Raw genomic sequence first — 19,929 nt, 5'->3', positions numbered from 1 at the left:
GACATCAGAGGACTCTATCCAGTGAAATCTCATGTGCCTACAGTATTCTGTATTTCTTCAGAAGATGAAAGCCCTGTGATGCTGAGCAGTGTGCAGGACTCACAGATGGGTTTACTGGCTGTATAAACCAGGGCCTTGTGTCCTAGGGTTGTATCTGCACAGCTGAGGTTGTTCTTGGTTTGAATTTGAGCTGGGTTGCGCTCAACTTGAGTTGGGTATGTATTTGGCGGCTGAAGAATTAGGTTTGTTTTATGGTTGCTGTTGAGTTATGGTGTGTGTGTGTGTGTGTGTGTGTGTGCGTGCGTGCGTGCGTGCGTGCGTGCGTGCGTGCGTGCGTGCGTGCGTGCGTGCGTGCGTGTGCGTGTGTGTGTGTGTGTCCTTGTGAGTGCTATTGTGTGCATCCATGTACAATGGGGGAAGGAGGTAGTGCTGCTAGACTACATCCTCTGCTGCACATAGAGTGTATTGCTCTATTTCTCAGGTTGCCTCTGAATTATTGAAAACCAGCAGGTCTGGTTAGCAAAGTCTGATTGTGTCCATTCCTCTGAAACATGAAAACACATAAATCCAGAAGCGCGAGCTTCTTTTCTTTTCCTACAGTATAAGCATAAAGAGAATATAAAAATATCAACCATACAGTAGTATATTGAAGGCTCAATTTGTTAGAATAAGGGTTGAGATTAAACCATAGTGGCAATTTCAGTTAATATGAGGAAGAGCGTTATTACCTTCAGCTCTCCAGTGACTCTCAGGCTAAGTATTTTGTTCATAACACTACATCGTCAACCAGGCTCTTAACACGGTATCTCTCACAACCCCCCTCTGTCTCCCTCAGACCTACTCACAAAGCTTTTGCTTCCTCTGCAATTCACCTCTGCATGGCAAGATTTATGAAAAGTGTCCAGGCCTTCATGAAATGCTGCCATGTCTGATTCCCTCTGATAGAATAACAACCATGTCAGCATTTGTACAGGAACCGATACAGGGCAAAGTGCATTGATCATTTTGAGAGGGAGATGGGAGAGAGGGAGAGAGAGAGAGAAAGAAAAAAAGAAAGGGAGGAGAGGGTGACAAAGTGAAAGGTGGAAAAAGAAAATGAGGATTTTTTGTCTTTAGCTCCACAGAGGACTGGACTCATATTTGAGTTGAATGAATATGATTACTTTCCTTGGCTCAAGTGGGGTTTGACCCGGTATACTCTCATCATTATTTCTCTCAGTCTCCACATCTTTCTCTCCCTGCCTCCAATGATTTATGTGCAAATCGTCTCTATTGAGTGGGGGGTCATGCAGTTTCTTTCTCACACACTGCGCCACACACACACACACACACACACACACACACACACACACACACACACACACACACACACACACACACACACACACACAGACACACACACACACACACACACAGACACAGACACAGACACACACACACACACACACACACATCCCATGTGACTATTTCTACTGATTTTTCTCCAGCTACTGATATAGCCAGGTTTATTCATTACCGGCGTATTAATAATGTGTTGCCTTTTATGAACACGCTGTGTCCATATTGAAATTGGTCAGAGTGATTCGTATAGTGCTCCCTCTCTCTCTCCCTGCCTGGTTAATATGAGTTAAAATGAGCTCCTGATTACCTCTGCTCATAGTGGGAGCACTGAGATGACTGTCCTCCACACAGAGGACTCAATTAAGTGAGAATGACACGGCAGTGCTGGGCTGTGCCGGGCGGTGAAAGCTGAACAGGAGACGGCGGGGGAGGGGGAGGGGGGGGGGGCGGCACCGCAGTGGGATCCCAAACTGCCTGTGTCTAGGCTCTCTAATCATCTGACATTCTCTCTCTCTCTCCCTCTCTCAGACAGCAATAGGACCGTGACCCGCTCAGGGAATTCTGTTTCTCTCCCTTGCCTTCATCTCATTTTGTTCAAACTGCTTTGCTAATGTTAGGTTTGTCGATAACCACTTTTGATGGAAAAAGAGAATCCACCAAAATGATTTCCCCTCTCCGTATAAGACGGAGAGACTGTGGATGGGCAATGGCAGGAGAGACACTCACATACTAGTCATATTATTTTATTGTTCTATTTTGTAAATGTATTCATTTGTTTTTGCTATTTTGTTAATATTTTGCTGATGTATTGTTTTTTATGTCCCATGCACCAACCTCACCAAGTGAATTTCCTGTATGTGCAAATATACTTCTTGAATTCTGATTCTGATTCTGATTCAGATTCTGATTCACATGCACTCAAATGAGTGCACATTCACTCAGCCGTGAATGCTCACATATCCTCACTTTCACTTGTATACACACACATAGTGTATGGGCACATGAACATACTAAGTGCATGTACACACATTAGGGGTCATACGTGAACAAAGTGTTTCTTAGAAACGCAAGCACTCATACTGTACAAGGAACTACTGTCACCCACACACTCTTATCCACACCTGATGTGGAAAATAATGTTTATAGTTATTGGTTGTGACACAACAGTCAGATTAAGTTAGAGAGGGGGAACTGTTCCCGACAGAATGTCTGGGGAGTACTCTTGTTCAACCGGAATTCTGGATATTCCCATTCTCACTCGCTCATTAATCTGAACGTTTGTTTTAATTTGTTCATTTGTCACAGTGACACGTTCAGCCTAGTTAGAGTCAATGTCACAGCCCATAGGGGGAAGGTGAAGGCAGGGGAAAAGAGAGATAGAGGGGGGGAGAGAGAGGGGGAGAGCATAGACAGAGATACTGAGTAATGAAAAAGGTGGAAGGAATGAAAGAGAGGATTCCATTGGAATTCCAATCCATTCCGGGCCGTCCTTCCGATTTCTACCTTCACCAGCATCCACTGATCTATACTGTACAGTACAGTAGGTGAGCACAGATCTCATAGATCACAGGACAACAGATCAATCTCAGAGATCAGAGGGGATCAGAAATAACAGTGTACAGCTGGCCGACTGTACATAGATATAGGAGATCTACAGATAGAGTAGACAGATACATTGGAGATACTACCTTATATAGATCTCTGCACAACAAAGACATGTGGACAATGGGTTGCAGACAATACAAGACCTCAGCGATTGAAAGACAATAGCAGCCCAAGGTTCAACAGAAGACTGTCGTGCTAGCGTGCTCACTGCTCAGGAGAAAGAAACATACTCAACACACGATGAGACGATCGACAGTCATGATGCACTTTTGCTTGATCATTATTCTGAGGCAGCAGCGACGGATGACCTTTCCTGGCCAAGAGCTTACACTGTGGTTGAAATTCAATTGAGTTGAAAAGAGCAGAAAGGAGAAAAATATACTGTAACCTTTATTCTACCATTGACGCTAACCTTGAGGAATAGTCCCCATAGGGGACTAGTAGCCTTGTCCTTTGATGTGAGAGAGAATGTGTTTGTGTGTGTGTGTGTGTGTGTGTGTGTGTGTGTGTGTGTGTGTGAGAGAGAGAGAGAGAGAGAGAGAGAATATGTGAAATGTGCGAGAGAGCATAAGAGAGATATTTCACGATTTTACACACATAACCAGAAAACGAGGGAGTAACAAAGCAACAGCCAAACACTTGGAGGAGTCTGTGTGGATCCTCTCCCTAACACTGCATCGCTCTCACACACACCTCACTGCATCTCCAGAGAACAGGCCAAATCTCAGTGGCTGAGTTCCTTCTCCTCAACAATTTCATTACAGCTCTCCTCCCCCTTCCTCACCCGGCGTCTCCTCTCTCCCTGCTTCTCTCTTGAGGAATGCAACACAAGCTAATTGAAATAAATGAACTGGGGAGCGAATCAGAGCTGATTACATCTGCTGTGTGGGGATGTTGATTGCGGTGAGTGAATGTTGCAGAACTGCAGGTAATGAAGATGCTTGTTTGTCTATTATAGTCAGAGTGGACATGTCAGATGGCGCTGCTCTCTGAGATGTCCCTGGCTCTGAGACATCCCTGGCTCTGAGACATCCCTGGCTCTGAGACGTCCCTGGCTCTGAGATGTCCCTGGCTCTGAGATGTCCCTGGCTCTGAGATATCCCTGGCTCTGAGATATCCCTGGCTCTGAGACACAGCTACTGTTAATAGAGGGCTTCTTCTTTTTTTTTTTTTTTTTTATTCGCTCATCACTTTTCACAAATACATTTGTTTTCATTCAGGCAACAGATTATTACTTCTTAGAATAACTGTACAGTATATAAAATTAGTACAACAGACACTATACACAGGCAATGGCAGGATGGGGCTGGGGATGAGCAGTTAATGTATTTACTGAATTGTTTAAATACTAAAAGAAAGTGAAGTTGGGTGTTGAATTGCACAGATACTGTACATGCATACAGGTTGGGAGCAGGAGTCTACTGTAAAGGCAATGTTAGGAAAATGGTTGCCTGTGGATTTTTAAAGCTAAAATATCTGAGATTTTCCCCTAAGCTAAAGTACCACTCGCAGGTTTGTGTGTGCACAACAAACTCCCTGGCTCTGAGATCATCCCTTACCCAGCATGCACTGATGTTGAAGCACCAATAACTCTCTCCCTCCTGTCTCCCTCATCCTGCCTCCAGAGACTCACAAACAAAAGTGACACAAAAAAACCAAACACATTATTTAGCACCACTGAAGAGCATACAGTAACACATTACAACAAATCATCAAAATTACAACATATAAACAAAAAGCAGAAGGCATACAAACACAAAAGAAAACACAATACATGACTGAGGTGGAGAATAAGACACTGGGTAATGTAGTTACTTAAAAAATGTGGAGAAAAGAAATTATGCAAAATGTTCCTTGAAGTAACAGACCACTATGAGGGCAAGAGAAGACATTGTTTTATCCCCAAAAGAACAACATGCTCTGAAACTCATCCTTGCCCTGAAACTGCCTAATTCAAGCCTGGCATATGTGAGTAGAGTACACCATGATAGAAATGGATGCTCAACTGACACAAATGGAAGTCTGAAAAGGCATATTGTCAGGCCTGCAGAGGAAACCAGTCAAATAAAGAAAACAACCTTCTCCATTCAAGTAACTGTTGGGCTCAATAACTAGTAGGAACATGTATTGTGTGATAATAAAGGCCATTCAGTGAGTAAACTGCAGATGATGGGTAAGAAAAGCTATCTTTTCTATACAAGGAATGTCTGAAAATGAAATACACTAGTCCAGAATTAACATGCTACACCAGTTAACCACATAGCTGAGCTGTTGTCATCATACTGCAATCGTAGCATGCAAATGAGTTAACAGTGCCTCCTGCTAATTCCACTCCACTCTCATGATAATCCCTCATCCAGCGAATTTGCATTACAAGTCATAAAAGTGCCACTCAACTGACCCATACCACAGATGACAGACCAGCCCCATCCTGAATGTGAGGGATACGTCCATCTTTTTAATTGGGTCATGGTCGAGTGGAGCAGACCTCTACTTCTAGTGGATCGAAGTACAGCACGCTCAAAAGGTGAGGGAAGGAAAGAAGAAACCAAAAATAGCACTACAAATTAAATAGATCTAACTGGAAGATTTCCCTTTGATAACTGTGCTTCGTTCCTCCCGCCTTGCGTCATTACTATTGTCCTTATTGTCATGAAAGCATGGAACCTTGCATCCCATTGGCTGTTTGAGAGTCTTATGAAATACACCACAAACCCACCACATATACGAACATATATAATAAATATTGCTTGTGGCAAAACAATGTAGTCCAGTTTCTTTCATTTGTGATGGTGCTAGGCAGGTCATTCCTCTGTGTTTACCACAGTGTTAACCATTGAAACATACAGGTCCAACTTGGAAGCCAAACTTTTGGTTGCCGTTTCCAAAGTCTGAAGTGGCCACATCCATGATGGGAAGAAGTTCTGCTCTGGGGGAGTCGATCTCTATGACTGTCCTCTCCAGACCCTTCCGGAACTACAGGAGAGAAACAACATACAGTAGTTAGGCATCCACTGTCTGGGTCTGCTAGCTTTCAGTTGAACTGAGGTCTAAATCACATTCAGATGTGAGGAGCTGATCTGATTGATACCAGCCGCAATGTCTTATTGAATCAAACAGCAATTGACAATGGTAACTAACAACATTAGTAAACACGTTAACTTCAATAAGGCTAATTCCTTTCTGGACCAGTCCCCATCCCTGGCACCCACCATGCATCCGTCGTGAAGTGCCTGGATGAAGGGGCTCTTGGCCTGGGTCATCTCCTCGTCGTTACTGCCCCGGAAGCGCAGCGCGTTCTTGTGGCTGCGGGCGGCGCTGTCGAACCAACCGGCAGAGTTCTGGCAGGAGTAGGTGAAGGTCTGTTTGGCGGTGGCACTCAGGAGCTTGAGGAAGGTGAGCTGGACCACGTGCACGGGGTTCCCATCAGAGTCACTGTAGGAGAACTGGGCCAGAGATGGGGAGAGAGATGGGGCTCAATAACACATTGTAAGCACATATCAGATGGCCTCTCCCTCGCACAATTCCTCTCTTGTACAAACTGCAGTGAGGCTGGGTGACAAAACCTGACTGAGACAATTGCAGCCACAGAGAGCAGCTTAGAAGACCAATTCAATTTTCTATGAACCGTCTCCCTTGGTTAGAAAATGCGCTACCCAATGTTTCATGAATAAATGTACGAGGAGGATGGAAGAGGTTACTGTAATTCACCTAGAGAGGGAGGATAAGAGAGCGACAGAAAGAGAGAGAGAGAGAGAGAGAGAGAGAGAGAGAGAGAGAAAGAAAATAAGACAAGAGGCACAGTGTGAGAGAGCGAGTGAGAAGCATTGTGCAGCTGTGATTTTCCCGCTATGTTAAATAATGTCTGATGAGGTGTACATAAAAGGGCAGTGCTCAGAACGTGCTGAGCTGATTGTCCTATACAGCTCTGTGTGAGTCAACACTACCACAGGCAGAATAACCCAACCGCTCTCTGAACATAAGCAAGTGCAGTACATTAAAGCTCAATTACACTGTGTGTTCAATTGTGTGTTAATTGCACATACAGATACACATGTACGCACATGTATGCATACACACACACACACACACACACACACTGCTCAATCATATAAATGAATATTTCAAGCACACTCAGTTAGATTGCAAGGCCCTTGAGATGAAAGACAGGAAATGATCCAATAATAGGTTTATACTGCATATAGGACCAATACCTGTTTGCCTTTCCTGTACTGGCTGTACCAGCTTCCTGGCTTCTCCTTGTTCCAGGCGGCTAGCTTCACCTGTTCAGGGGGGGAGAGAAGAAAGATGTTATAAAACCTTACACAGACATCAGAGCTGGACCCTGGGCTCTGGGGAGGAACTAGGTCTGAGGGCAGAAGATATACCGTCCTGAACGGTGTGTGTAGAGGCTTATGTGAGATGGAAGCAGGAGGGTTTGAGACTCACTGTTTCAATCCTTTTGTCAGGGTAGAGACAGGTCTCCCCCTCAGCGGTGAAGTTGCAATAGACCTTGATGGAGTCCCTGTGACAGCCCTGGTTAGGGTCGATCCAGAAGTCACCTGAGGGGACAAGGGATAGAAGATATCAGTGGAGGGGAAGTCATAGAGAATATGTTACAGCAGGAACATCTATCATATGATATGGTGATATTGTAGTTCAGGGGAGGCTGGTGGAGGTAGAAATCGGGAGGATGTGCTTATTGCAATGCATGGGATACCATTCCTCATTCCATTCCAACGTGTATGATACCAATCCTCATGCTGTTCCAAGCATTACAATGATGCAATATGGTAGAATAAGAAATAATGGCTCAAGGACAATCGGGTGGCAAAAAAAATAAACTGTACATATAGACATATGAATACCAATGCTGATATGACCTCTAGACTGATAGGGGCACATGCCAGGGGTATAATGATAATGCTCCTGAGGTTATCTACTGACCATCTTTGTGGTCGGGCTGGATCATCATGAGCTCCTTGCAGGTGCGGGCAGGGCTCTCAAACGTGCCCATAGGCTTCCTCATCAGCTCCACCTCTGTCTTCATGGAGGTGAGGGAGGCGTAGACCTCCTCCATCCCGTCTGCATCCTCCAGAGGCTGGTCTCCCTGCAGGAGCTCTTCCTGCTCCAGCTCCTTCTCTGCCATGGGAGCAGCACCACCTCCAGCCTGCTCTAAGTGCCTCTTCCTCTTCCTCCTGCCCTCTCGCATGGGCAGAGGCTGGATCATGGTGGCAGGAAGGCCCTGGAGGGACAGAATAGAGGTGGACCAGAGATCAGGAAACAGACAGGGGGAAAGGAGAGATGGATGGAGGAATCAAGGGATAAAGAGAGGGATTAGGAAGGAGAGGTGTGGAGGTGTGGTGACTTACAGGGTCTCCAGGGGGGCCGGCGAGTCCAGTGTCTCCTTGGGGACCGACGCCGCCCTGAAGAAAGGAGGACGACAAAGCTGTGTGTCAATCATGCCTTCACCTGGAGCGACTCTCAAAACAGTTTGCCAAATCCCCCTTTATCCCGCCAAATATGGTTTATGCTTTATGGGATTATCCAGCTATGTGCATCAGCAGTCTTTGGTCAAAGCCGTGGCTCTCAAGACACACTATGGCAGTTTTCATAACATCAGACACCAGCTTTAAATCCTATTAAAGTGTACCCACCGGAAAACACTAAGAAAAAAGCCTAGCTGTATGATATGCTTTTAGCTCAACAGACATAAAAACACACAGTAAACATTATGTTTTTTTTTTTTTTAAGGATGTTCAATTTCACGCCAACACGCTAACTCATCCCACAGCATATGCTCCCACCAGCTGCTAGCTCGGGCTAGCGTGTAAGGACAGGAATGACAATGTGGAGATCAGTGAGATTACTGGACTCACCGTGTCGCCCTTCGATCCTCTCTGACCAATTGCACCCTGAGCGGGAGAGAGAGGGAGAGTGATATGGTGTGGAAAAGAAAACTAACAGGCTGACAACACATTCTGAAACAAGATCGGTGAGAGGTGGCAAAGTAGACCACTATATAGAGAGATGCGGGGGTACTTACAGACAGTCCAGGTGGTCCTGGGGGGCCGGTGGGACCAGGGAAGCCACCCAAACCCTAGAAATAATAATACAGTCATTATCATGACACCTTAAACATACTGTCTGTTCATGACAGCTTAATCACCTTAAACATGCTGTCTGATCATGACAACTTAGACATCTTAAACATACTGTCTCTTCTCATACCACAGGTGATCTTATCTGATTTTCTGTTTCTCCTGTATTATTATCCAACGAGAAGGCTGTAATTACCCTGTCTCCTTTGGTTCCGTGTGAGCCCTGGTTTCCTGGCAGGCCTCGGTCTCCCTTCTCGCCTATCTCTCCTGGGGGCCCAATGAGACCGATCAGCCCACCATGACCCTGCAGGGAGAGAGAGGGGATTAACACCACAACAGCTTTGTTTATGGCTAATTCAATTCATATCCGAGCTAATGCATGGGCAGGTTTGATGTGACTCACTTTATCTCCCTTCCTGCCAGGGTCTCCTTTTAATCCTAGCAATCCTGGGGGTCCCTGTGAACAACACGAGGGTCAGGCATGGTCACATATACATTTACATCACACAGTTCCCCATTACAATGGTTACACAGGGGTAAAATATCCATCATGTGTTTCCATCTGTACATGTCCAAGTACAGTAGATATGTGTTAAGTGATGAATGTAGGGGTCGTACCATGGGTCCAGGAGGTCCTGTCTGCCCTGGAGGGCCGTTTAACCCTTGCTCACCCTGGAGAGGAAACACAGTAAACATACCGTTGTCAGTGTTTGTAGCTGCAGCTCCTGTTCCATAGAAATAGAACCTCTAATTCTATGCTGTAAACATGTCCCTCTAACATCTCCAACCAATGACTGGGGTTATAGAAGATCATACTGTGTGACATGCTCCTGACCCTCCCTCTGAGATCAAATGGAGACGAACCCCAAACTGTTCATAGATAGTAAACCAGAGACAGAGTGATCAGTCGATCATCCAGACCCAGTCTACCCATAGATGGATGTTCAGATTAGAGTGAGGACTGACCGCAGGCCCTGGGATCCCTCTGAGGCCCTCTGGGCCAGGCTTCCCTGGGTGACCCTGAGGCCCCACAGGCCCGGTCTTCCCCACCAGTCCCTCAGAGCCAGTGGCACCCTGGAGGAGGACAGAGAGGCAGGGTGGGTAAGACAATGGTAGTGTACAGTAAGAGACATGACACTGAGATACTGCATGTGGTGTACTGTAATTCAATGCAATGTTGTACTGTACAATGTTGATCCACATATTCTCACCTTCCCTCCCTTCATTCCTTGTTTCCCTTCTTTTCCTCCAGCTCCCATGTGACCCTGGAGTAAAAGAGAGAGGGGATCATTAGGACAGGGTTTCAGCTGTTAGGGACAATGGTTCTGAATGTATTGTACAGCTTTTCTTCAGCTCACACAAATAGAGGTCAATACTGTAAGATCCCTCAAGATATTGGAGTCTAGTGCAAATACACACTAACGTGAATACAAAGATAACACACACACACACACACACACACACACACACACACACACACACACACACACACACACACACACACACACACACGCATACTCACCCTGCGCCCTGGGGGTCCTGCAGGGCCCGGTTCTCCAGAGGCTCCTGGGGGACCCTGATGAGAACAGAACAAAGGGTCAAAGTGAAACACAGTCACAGAGTCACAGAGTCACAAAGATACATTGAAGAAAGCACCACAGCATCACGGATGAATAAGTAAAGCCTCTCGGTGTGTGGCAAAGAACAAGAACAGACAATATTATTGATATATTTTTTGTATCCATCTGAGCATCTGCAGCATACTATAAATGAAAACAGAGACTTTGACTGTCCTTACCGCTTTCCCAGGGTCGCCATTATCTCCCTTTGCACCTGGTCCACCATCGACTCCCTGTGACAACCACAGAAAGGCCATTAGAGCAGTGGCAGGTACTGTTCAGATGTAATCTCTAATCTAATCTGTAATCTATTACATAGTAATCTTTAGTGTACTTGAGTCAATATGAACAAAAAATACAGAGTGGTACTATGGATACTTACATTGATGCCTGCTTCTCCTGGGGGTCCAGAGTCTCCTGGGAATCCAATAGGACCCTATGGAAAACAGCTAGTGGTTAGCATTACTGCAGAGGCACTATCACCACCACCATTTGATGTGACATCAGCTCAAGGCCCAGAGGCTGAGTGGTGTGCCCTACATATAGAGAACAGACTCACAGGGTTTCCTTTGGATCCGTCCTCTCCTGGTATTCCTCTGACTCCTGCCGGGCCTGCAGCCCCGGGGGAGCCAGAGTCACCCTTCTCCCCCAGGTCTCCTTTACCACCCTGGGCTCACAGGACAAGAGCAGGGTTAGTTAAGGGGGAAGGTAGTTAATGCGGCAGAGAGGAGAAAAGGAAGAGAGGAGAGGGATAGAGAAAGACAGACTCACAGCGCTGCCAGTGTCTCCTACTGGCCCTGGGTCCCCAGACTCTCCATCTTCACCCTGGGAGAAAAGAGAGAATTCCTCAGGCAGTGAGATACAGTACCAACACACTAACTGTACACACATCCACAAACAAACACCAGTATACAGACACACACAGACACAGACACACACATGTTCTTCTGGAGTTGGAACAGTCCCTCACCTTCTCTCCAACGATTCCAGGCTGACCAACTCCACCAGTCATTCCAGATGGACCCTGTTAAACCAGGAGAGAACATGTTGAATAAAAACAGCGTGATCTAGGAGGACTGACATACAGTCTTTACTGTATTGTACTTACTGTGAAGGTTTTACTGGGTTCAGGGGATTTGTGTTTTACTACCAGCAATCGCATTCACAGTATGACTGTGATGCATTTACTAAGTGCTAAAATTGCAGCTGCACAATGACACTTCATATGAGAAGAGATACTGAGTGTCTGTGTGTGGAAGCCTTTAATGTTGATGCTATCTGAGTAGCAGAGTATGTTGTCTCTCTGTGTTTGAGAGTGCATGCATCTTTCTCTCTCTCTGTGGCTCTGTTTGAATATGGAAGTGTGCTGGGTGTCTCAAGAGGAGTGAGAAATTGAAAGCATCTTTTTTTTTGGTAGAGTGCACAAAATGGAGAGTGTGAGTGGGGACCCTACTAGGACCCTGCATTCATCTCTCCTCTCTTCCATCTCTATCAACCTAAAGTCTCTCTCTCTCCATATCTCCATCTAACTCTCACTCCAGTGTATCAATCCATTTATGGATCCCTCCATCTCCCCTAGCCCTCTATTTCCATGGTGAATCGCTGAGTCTGTCTCTGGTGCTCTGTGGTTAATAATTCACTGGTGTGAGATGTTGAGAGGTAGCCATTAATAGAGGTAAATATAACTCTCTCTCTCAGGGATGATAGTCTAATACTCCTTAATGATTCATAGAGTGGTAAATATAACTCTCTCTGAGGGATTATATTTGAATACTACTTAATAATTCAAATCTCAAAAGCAGCAGAGGGTCTTGGAGAGGAAGCAGGGTACAGTAGGTGGAGAAGATAGAGGTGGAGGAGGGTGGGAATGAATAAATGAAATAAAAACACTTTTGGATGTACAGTATCAGCAGGGTGCTAAGTTTCGTGTGTTCTGCAGAAGTCTGTGGTACTTTACTGTATTGTTTAATAGTCTTTACTAACACAAATATCTATGGTTTGGTGTTTGTATTTATTGTCTATATTGTTTGTATTGTTCATGTTGTAAAGCACTTTGACACAATCGTCTCTGTAAAAAGCGCTATACAAATATATTTGATTGATTGATTGATGCTTATAAATGTTTAAAACTTTACCTCTCCACCGATGGAGCCCTGAGGGCCTCTCGGTCCGTGCTGTCCTGGGGGGCCCTGAGGAGAGAAGAACCAAAACAATTGCCTTTTTATTATGTATGAAGATGAGCCAATTATAACTCAGACAATGTATTTTTGCAAGCACACACACAAATACATACTATCCCATAGGACTAGTCTGTGACACTAGCGCCTGCTTCAGTGAGCATTAGTTATCAAGCCACTAGGGGCCTCATATAACATCCCCCAGTCTCTATGACCATTATCACACATGACATGATGAAGACACTCAGGACAGGCCATTATCCTCGATGTGATCCTCTGTCTGTCTGTCTCTCTCTCTCTCTCTCTCTCTCTCTCTCTCTCTCTCTCTCTCTCTCTCTCTCTCTTTCTCAGCTCCTAATGAGGACCCTCTAGTCCTGTAGGAGAACACATTCTCCATGCTACAGTGAAAATGATGCATCCATCCCCTGTTCTCCTTAGGATGGACAATGAGGAATTAATCCTAACTGTGCTCAGTTCTGGTCCTAGTCAGCCAATGGAGCTGAGCTCTACCAACACACTGGTGAAAGCCCACTGCAGTTAGACACAGTCCTGTACACTAAGACAGACATACAGACAGACAGACAGACAGAGAGAGAGAGAGAGACAGACAGACAGACAGACAGACAGACAGACAGACAGACAGACAGACAGACAGACAGAGCTGGAGATACTTCAGCATTAGAAGCTGGAATCCTATGATCCACGGCATTCACACATGGATGAGGCTTTCACATTGAGCTCTCTCTCTCTCTCTCTCTCTTTCTTTCCCTTGTTCTGTCTTTTGTTTTTTGTTCTGTTTTTACGCTTTTTCTCCCTAATCTGGCAGTGAGATGAGAGGAGAAGAGAGGGGCTGTAGAGAATCTTGTTTAGTTTGCGTTCATGGTTGATGGCGTTCCGAAATGACTGTCACAAAAGGAGGATGCTCATTAGGCAGCCAAGGCTCAGGCTAATCTGATTAGCAGCTGTCACGTCGCTTCCTCCTCAGAACCAAACCCTCGTCCTCCCTCTCGCTCTCGTTCGCTCCACTACCTTCCTCCCTGTCACTCTCTCTCTCTCTCTCTCCTCAGAAGAGCTCCTTACACACAAACAGTCCCCCCCCCCCCTTGCATCACTCTGCCTCCCCTGTCCAACCTGCCACGCTCCAGCCGCTCGATACGTTTTACGTCCATCACAGAATTTAGAACGCAGGTTTTCTATTTACATCTTTGATGTTACCTTTGATGTCGTCAAGTAGACAACTTGTCAATAGGACCGTCATAACACACACAGAGCAGAATGGTGATGTGTTGATGGTATGTAAAGTACTCTCACCATCAAGCCAACGTGACCGCTCTCTCCCTTCTCTCCTGGGAGTCCTGGCATTCCCTGTAAAGGTAGAGCTGGTTAGGGACATAGCAACAGGACATGAATAGAAATAGAGCTACCGCCTTAGCATCAGACATGAATAGGAGTAGAGATACAGGCTTAGTATCAGAGATGAGCAGGAGATAGAGATACAGACTTAGTATCAGAGATGAGCAGGAGATAGAGATACAGACTTAGTATCAGAGATGAGCAGGAGATAGAGATAGGGTACAGTCAGTCTGTGGGTGGGTGGGTCTCCTCACCTGTAGTCCAGTGGGCCCAGTGGCACCCTTATAACCTCTGGCTCCTTCATCTCCCTTCGGCCCGTACATGCCCTGCTGACCCCGAGGCCCTGACTCACCATCCACACCCTGCAACCCACAACTTGGTCAGCACTGTACAGAACACTAGTACAGTACACGCAACATACACACACACACACACACACACACACACACACACACACACACACACACACACACACACACACACACATAAACAACCTCTGACTTTCTCACACTCAGGTAGTGTGGATAAACCTACCGTTAACCCTGGCTGACCAACAGGTCCTTGGATTCCTATACCTCCTGAAGGGCCCTGGGGGGTAAGAGAAAGAGAGAAAGAGTAGGCGTCAAACTAGAAATGATGCACGACAGGAAAGACAAAAAATGATGATAATGATTACAATGATACAGTACATAAAGTGACTCAGTATACTAGCAACATACTGTGAGGAGAAACAGCAGGACGCAACGTAATTATAAACCAATTATGAATCGTTTATTTAGTCTTGTGGTACGTTCTCCTCCATAGTGAGAAGGAGTGACTGTCGGGAGGGCTGTCGTGTGCAGCAGAGTAGCACTGTGGCATGTTGATACATGGTGTTGTGTGTTGACTTATCGTTCTAGGTTCACACTCACAGATTCTCCTTTGTCTCCTTTACTGCCCTTCTGGCCTGGTCCACCGGTCTCCCCCTGTGGACACATACACACACGTTTGGGTATATGAAGAGAGACAAACACACACACACACACACACACACACACACACACACACACACATCAAGATGTATTGGAATTACAGTCTGGCAGGGCTGCCCGGCACACAGGACACGGTACTGTATGTACTACGGTACCTACACAGCATATTGTAATTACCTTGTCTCCGTCCTCTCCCAGAGGGCCAGCTGGCCCAGCAGCGCCTGGCAGTCCCAGAGGCCCCTGCTCCCCGTCGTGCCCAGCAGGCCCTATGGGGCCCTTCTCTCCCTGGGGAACAGATGGGAAAACATCATTAATCTAACAACTGCTTACACTGTAATTATTCTCATATTACACCAGGCTACGTTGATTAATAGTTAATGCAGAGAAATGGATACACGCATGCGCGTGCACTCATATACACACACACACACACACACACACACACACACACACACACACACACACACAGTTTCCAGTGATGAGAGATGATGGTACATTACAAATGGACAGTGTTAAGAAACCAAACTAGAATATATACTAGACACTTACTGGCTCCCCCTTCTCTCCCATTGGTCCAGCAGGCCCTACCCCACCAGAGCGACCAGGCTGACCAATAGCACCAGCTGCTCCAGCAGGCCCCCTCTCCCCAGTGGCTCCCTGGTAACAAGATGAGAAACAGAGAAGAGGATAGGTAAGGATGTCATGTGATCAGCCTTTGATTTAGTTCTTTGGTCATGATTTCCATGGAAACAGTTTCCCCCTCTATATGTCCTTGTATCCTATATGCCATCATACTTTAATGAGGGACTGGGATGGGGGTGGAGAGAGAGAAGGTAAGAAATGGAAATGAAATAATGAAAGTGAATGAAATCAGACTTACGACTGCTCCTGCAACACCAGTCGGCCCCTCTCCTCCCTTCAGTCCACCTGGACCCTAAAGAGACACACATAAGTGAGTAAGCCAATCAGAGCCTTCGCCACTGGACGTTCAATCAGTACCCATCGGTACTAGTCTCACAGTCATCAGCCATCAGAGGAGGACCAATCAGTGAGCTCAACTCAAGAACGACCAGTGTTTCTACTTGAACCTCAAAAGGTATGCTAATGTGCCTGTGTAGAATTATAGAACTGCAAAATTCAATATGAATGAAGGGCGGTAAGGTGTGAGGGGTGTTACCATGGCTCCGGGGCTGCCCCTGCTCCCTCTGAAGCCCCGTAGCCCAGCAGGACCACTCTTCCCTGCAACTCCCAACGGGCCTGGGTCTCCCTGGAAACCATACAACACACAGGATGAGATAGGACTTGAACCGAGAGAAGACAGCAGGCCCTTATGCAGTGATAAATCACACTGTGCAGCAGTGCCATGGCAAGGGCCCATTCATATTTTATGAGCAGTAATACAGGAAGCACATTGAGGTATATCATTTGAAGCTCAGAATTTTCACCCACTATTTATCAGGAAATCTGGTATACAGGAAGAACCCTTGAGATGAAATGCTTAGTTCTTCCAGGCAGTCTTGGGAGGATTGTGTGTGACTCTGTAGTTCTCTATGTGATGGTTATGATGAAGACGGTTATAGTCTGAATGCTGATGAGGATTATGATGAAGACAACCCACCTTGGTTCCCTCCTTGCCTGCTGCTCCAGGTAAACCCTGCTCTCCAGGGGGTCCTGGGGACCCTGGGTGTCCTCTATCGCCATTAGGCCCAGTCTCACCAGATTTACCCTAACAAGTGCCAAAGACCACAACATGGTTTGGGTTCTGCACAGCTCTCATCAAAACCTTGGATTATTCCAAATGTTTGTCATAAAAACACTAACGCCTGATTGGCTGACTCACCTGAGGTCCGACCACACCTGTAGGCCCAGGTTCACCAGTCTTCCCTTGGAAGCCCTGAGGGACGAAACATGAAAAGTGAGGCCGTGACCCACAGCTAAGTGCTGAGAAACTGCCAACATGACAGAGGCACTTAATGGTGGCCTGTGGATTGGGATGAGTAGACTTCAGAATGTACAGTACTCTAATACTTCAATAATTCAGCACTGAAGCAACAGCTATCGACTTGCTTGTTATGGTGGTATTAGGGTCATGTAGAGTGTTTGTGGAGTATTTGGATGATGGAGAGAAAGAAAACAACAACATTGCTGGGTCTTAAAGGCATGAAGTCAGTTCAACTCACTGGCTCCCCTCGCTGGCCTGGATGACCTGGTAGTCCGTCTTTCCCTGCCGGTCCCTGAAAAATAACATTTTGTTCTTAAAAGAGTAGTAGACACAAACACAAAGTGCATACAGATAAACAAGTATAGTGCCGACACAATATACTGTGGGAGTGACACAAAATGTTTAAGTGGGCATCTGTTTATGAAGAGGGCATATGTTTTTTGTTTGGCCCATGTTCCACTTACGTTAGGGCCCTTGGGTCCTGCCTCGCCGTTGGTTCCCTGTGGCCCTTGGGGACCCTGTGTGATTAAGCCAACAACACAGACAATCAATAACAGATGGTGCATGTCAGACCAGAGATTATTTCTATATGTACAACATCAGTGGTTATCCCATGCATTATCATCAGTCAGTGTCAATGAAGGGGCTTTATCTGAGCAGACGTATCATAGCTTAACACCTCTGTGAGTGTTATATTAGGTTAGATGTCAGACACTTGATCTCACCCTGTCCCCAGTTGATCCTGGTGGGCCGTCGTGTCCAGCAGTGCCCTGGCAGGTGGATATGGGAGGAGGGTGGGAAGTGACATAAAAACTAGAGAGTTATCACACTACTTCAGTAATCATCATCTTTTTCACGGTGTTCTTTCAAGTGTAAGATCAGTAAAGCAGCAGACTTTTCTACTGCACCAGATGGCATGTGCTGTACTGTGCTGTAACGGTGTCTTCAATTTTCCAGTCACAGCCGTGCCTGTTCTCTCACTGTGATGAGGCAGATGTTCACGAGCCTAAACCCACCTTGTCTCCAGGCTTTCCTGTAGGTCCTCTTGCTCCTCTTCCCCCTCTGACACCCTGTGGAAACACAAATATCAGCCATATGACAACACTGTTCATCCACAGGTGAACGATGAATGACAAGTGATGAGTGAACGCTACTACGATGCAAATGGGGTCAAAAGTTCAACCAGAGACAAACTGGTTGATCATCTTACAATAGGCTCAATGGTGCAGTATAACATAGACTTCTGTGATGTTAGAACAGAGGAGTATACTCACGTTAGGACCTCTCTGGCCCCCAGCACCTGCTTGACCAGATGGACCCTGCGATAGAGAAGCCCTTAAGTTAGCTATCCATCGCTGGGTTATACTGTATCATCAATCACTGACAACACATAACAAGCCCTCGGCTTAGCACATGACGTTAACAGTAGAATCATACAGTATGGTTCAATATTGACATCTGGTTCTCACCCTTCTTCCTTTCTCGCCCAGCACCCCAGCAGCACCAGAGAACCCCAGCGTACCCTGGAGATCAAAACGGTGGTTAATCACCTACATCCTTTAATTAATCATTCATCAACCCTAAAGTTTAATTATCTAGTAATTAACCACTGTATTGAATTAAGCAAAATATAATCCATAAGTCAAACACAGCCTTAAATACACCATTAATCAATGCTTTGTAATTAATGGTTGTTGCTAATGAACTATTAATAAAATACCTTTTTTAATCAGCCATTTATCATCCTTTATTCATAATCTGACATAAATGAGCAGAACGAAACAAATCTTATCCATCCAAAGTTGAGAAAAGTGAAGGGAATACATTATCAAATCATTATAGTTCTGATTATAGCTCATCCTTGTTTCTCACCTTAGGCCCTCCTCTTCCTGGGTAACCTGGCAACCCTGGAACACCCAATTTACCCTGGGGAGGGAGGGAGAGAAGATGCATCAGAAAAAAACAAAAAACAATCCTGACCATGCATGCAAATACAGTATACATGAACACAACACTACAGTGTATCTTAACAACTCTCTTCATAACAGCATACAACACATATTGAATGCTGAATACAGAACACTGTTAAGGTACCTTCTCTCCAGCTGTGCCAAGACTTCCAGATTCTCCCAGGAGTCCTGACTGGCCCTTTGGCCCCTCTGGCCCATCCTCACCTCGGCCCCCAGGAGAACCATTATCACCCTACACACACACACACACACACACACACACACACACACACACACACACACACACACAGAAAGAGACAGAGAGAGAGAGAGAGAGAGAGAGAGAGGGAAGACAGAGTCAGACTACAATATCCTTAGGTCATCTCATGCTCCCTAATAATCTTTGTTGAGAGTGAGACATTGCTCTAGTCTGAGGCATTAGTCTGGCATGAGTGAACTCTCACCCTGTCTCCCTTGATGCCCATGTCACCTTTGAACCCGGGGAAGCCATCTTCACCCTGTGTTGAACAGAGAAGGGTGGAGTGATATCTTAAATTAAATTTTTCCTGTGATTCATTAATCACACTCCTACCATCTGGCAGGTGTCTGCTCTATCACGTCACGATGACGAGTGATGTTGTACCAAACCATCAACACAGAAGGCTTTACGGTATCGACCATATGACAACTGGTATCGTACTGTCAGTAATCCCTTCTTTTCTTCCAGTTTCAGAGTCAAATAAATGTCGTTTTTCTCACCTTCTCCCCTTTACTCCCCTTCAGACCTCTCACTCCATCAGCTCCCTGTGAGAGATGGAGAACACAGCATCAGTCCGTTGCAATCTCTATCAGGCACCATTCAAGCAGACAA

The 19,929-nt window shown here is 45.8% G+C and overlaps 1 protein-coding gene across 1 annotated transcript in view; it reads right to left on the bottom strand.

The window, feature by feature from the left end:
* Nucleotides 1–4,115: 4,115 nt before the first annotated feature.
* Nucleotides 4,116–19,929, bottom strand: part of col5a3a (collagen, type V, alpha 3a) — a 47,080-nt gene continuing 31,266 nt past the window's right edge. Inside the window, exons 28-67 of the mRNA XM_083676462.1 lie at nucleotides 19,818–19,862; nucleotides 19,523–19,576; nucleotides 19,204–19,311; nucleotides 18,982–19,035; nucleotides 18,579–18,632; nucleotides 18,384–18,428; nucleotides 18,126–18,179; nucleotides 17,835–17,879; nucleotides 17,574–17,627; nucleotides 17,348–17,401; nucleotides 17,008–17,061; nucleotides 16,786–16,893; nucleotides 16,345–16,434; nucleotides 16,048–16,101; nucleotides 15,717–15,824; nucleotides 15,345–15,452; nucleotides 15,108–15,161; nucleotides 14,731–14,784; nucleotides 14,451–14,558; nucleotides 14,155–14,208; nucleotides 12,802–12,855; nucleotides 11,637–11,690; nucleotides 11,438–11,491; nucleotides 11,226–11,333; nucleotides 11,049–11,102; nucleotides 10,846–10,899; nucleotides 10,570–10,623; nucleotides 10,259–10,312; nucleotides 10,014–10,121; nucleotides 9,666–9,719; nucleotides 9,451–9,504; nucleotides 9,244–9,351; nucleotides 8,993–9,046; nucleotides 8,826–8,861; nucleotides 8,319–8,372; nucleotides 7,894–8,191; nucleotides 7,396–7,508; nucleotides 7,161–7,229; nucleotides 6,159–6,392; nucleotides 4,116–5,922 (exon numbers count right to left, since the gene is read on the bottom strand). Coding sequence (XP_083532588.1) covers nucleotides 5,776–5,922; nucleotides 6,159–6,392; nucleotides 7,161–7,229; nucleotides 7,396–7,508; nucleotides 7,894–8,191; nucleotides 8,319–8,372; nucleotides 8,826–8,861; nucleotides 8,993–9,046; nucleotides 9,244–9,351; nucleotides 9,451–9,504; nucleotides 9,666–9,719; nucleotides 10,014–10,121; nucleotides 10,259–10,312; nucleotides 10,570–10,623; nucleotides 10,846–10,899; nucleotides 11,049–11,102; nucleotides 11,226–11,333; nucleotides 11,438–11,491; nucleotides 11,637–11,690; nucleotides 12,802–12,855; nucleotides 14,155–14,208; nucleotides 14,451–14,558; nucleotides 14,731–14,784; nucleotides 15,108–15,161; nucleotides 15,345–15,452; nucleotides 15,717–15,824; nucleotides 16,048–16,101; nucleotides 16,345–16,434; nucleotides 16,786–16,893; nucleotides 17,008–17,061; nucleotides 17,348–17,401; nucleotides 17,574–17,627; nucleotides 17,835–17,879; nucleotides 18,126–18,179; nucleotides 18,384–18,428; nucleotides 18,579–18,632; nucleotides 18,982–19,035; nucleotides 19,204–19,311; nucleotides 19,523–19,576; nucleotides 19,818–19,862 — 3,174 coding nt within the window. The 3' untranslated portion in view covers nucleotides 4,116–5,775. The remainder of the gene's footprint in view (nucleotides 5,923–6,158; nucleotides 6,393–7,160; nucleotides 7,230–7,395; nucleotides 7,509–7,893; nucleotides 8,192–8,318; nucleotides 8,373–8,825; nucleotides 8,862–8,992; nucleotides 9,047–9,243; nucleotides 9,352–9,450; nucleotides 9,505–9,665; nucleotides 9,720–10,013; nucleotides 10,122–10,258; nucleotides 10,313–10,569; nucleotides 10,624–10,845; nucleotides 10,900–11,048; nucleotides 11,103–11,225; nucleotides 11,334–11,437; nucleotides 11,492–11,636; nucleotides 11,691–12,801; nucleotides 12,856–14,154; nucleotides 14,209–14,450; nucleotides 14,559–14,730; nucleotides 14,785–15,107; nucleotides 15,162–15,344; nucleotides 15,453–15,716; nucleotides 15,825–16,047; nucleotides 16,102–16,344; nucleotides 16,435–16,785; nucleotides 16,894–17,007; nucleotides 17,062–17,347; nucleotides 17,402–17,573; nucleotides 17,628–17,834; nucleotides 17,880–18,125; nucleotides 18,180–18,383; nucleotides 18,429–18,578; nucleotides 18,633–18,981; nucleotides 19,036–19,203; nucleotides 19,312–19,522; nucleotides 19,577–19,817; nucleotides 19,863–19,929) is intronic.

The sequence above is a fragment of the Argentina silus genome (assembly GCF_951799395.1).
Source record: "Argentina silus genome assembly, chromosome: 9".
NCBI lineage: Eukaryota > Metazoa > Chordata > Actinopteri > Argentiniformes > Argentinidae > Argentina > Argentina silus.
This window is presented reverse-complemented; position numbering and strand designations above follow the sequence as displayed.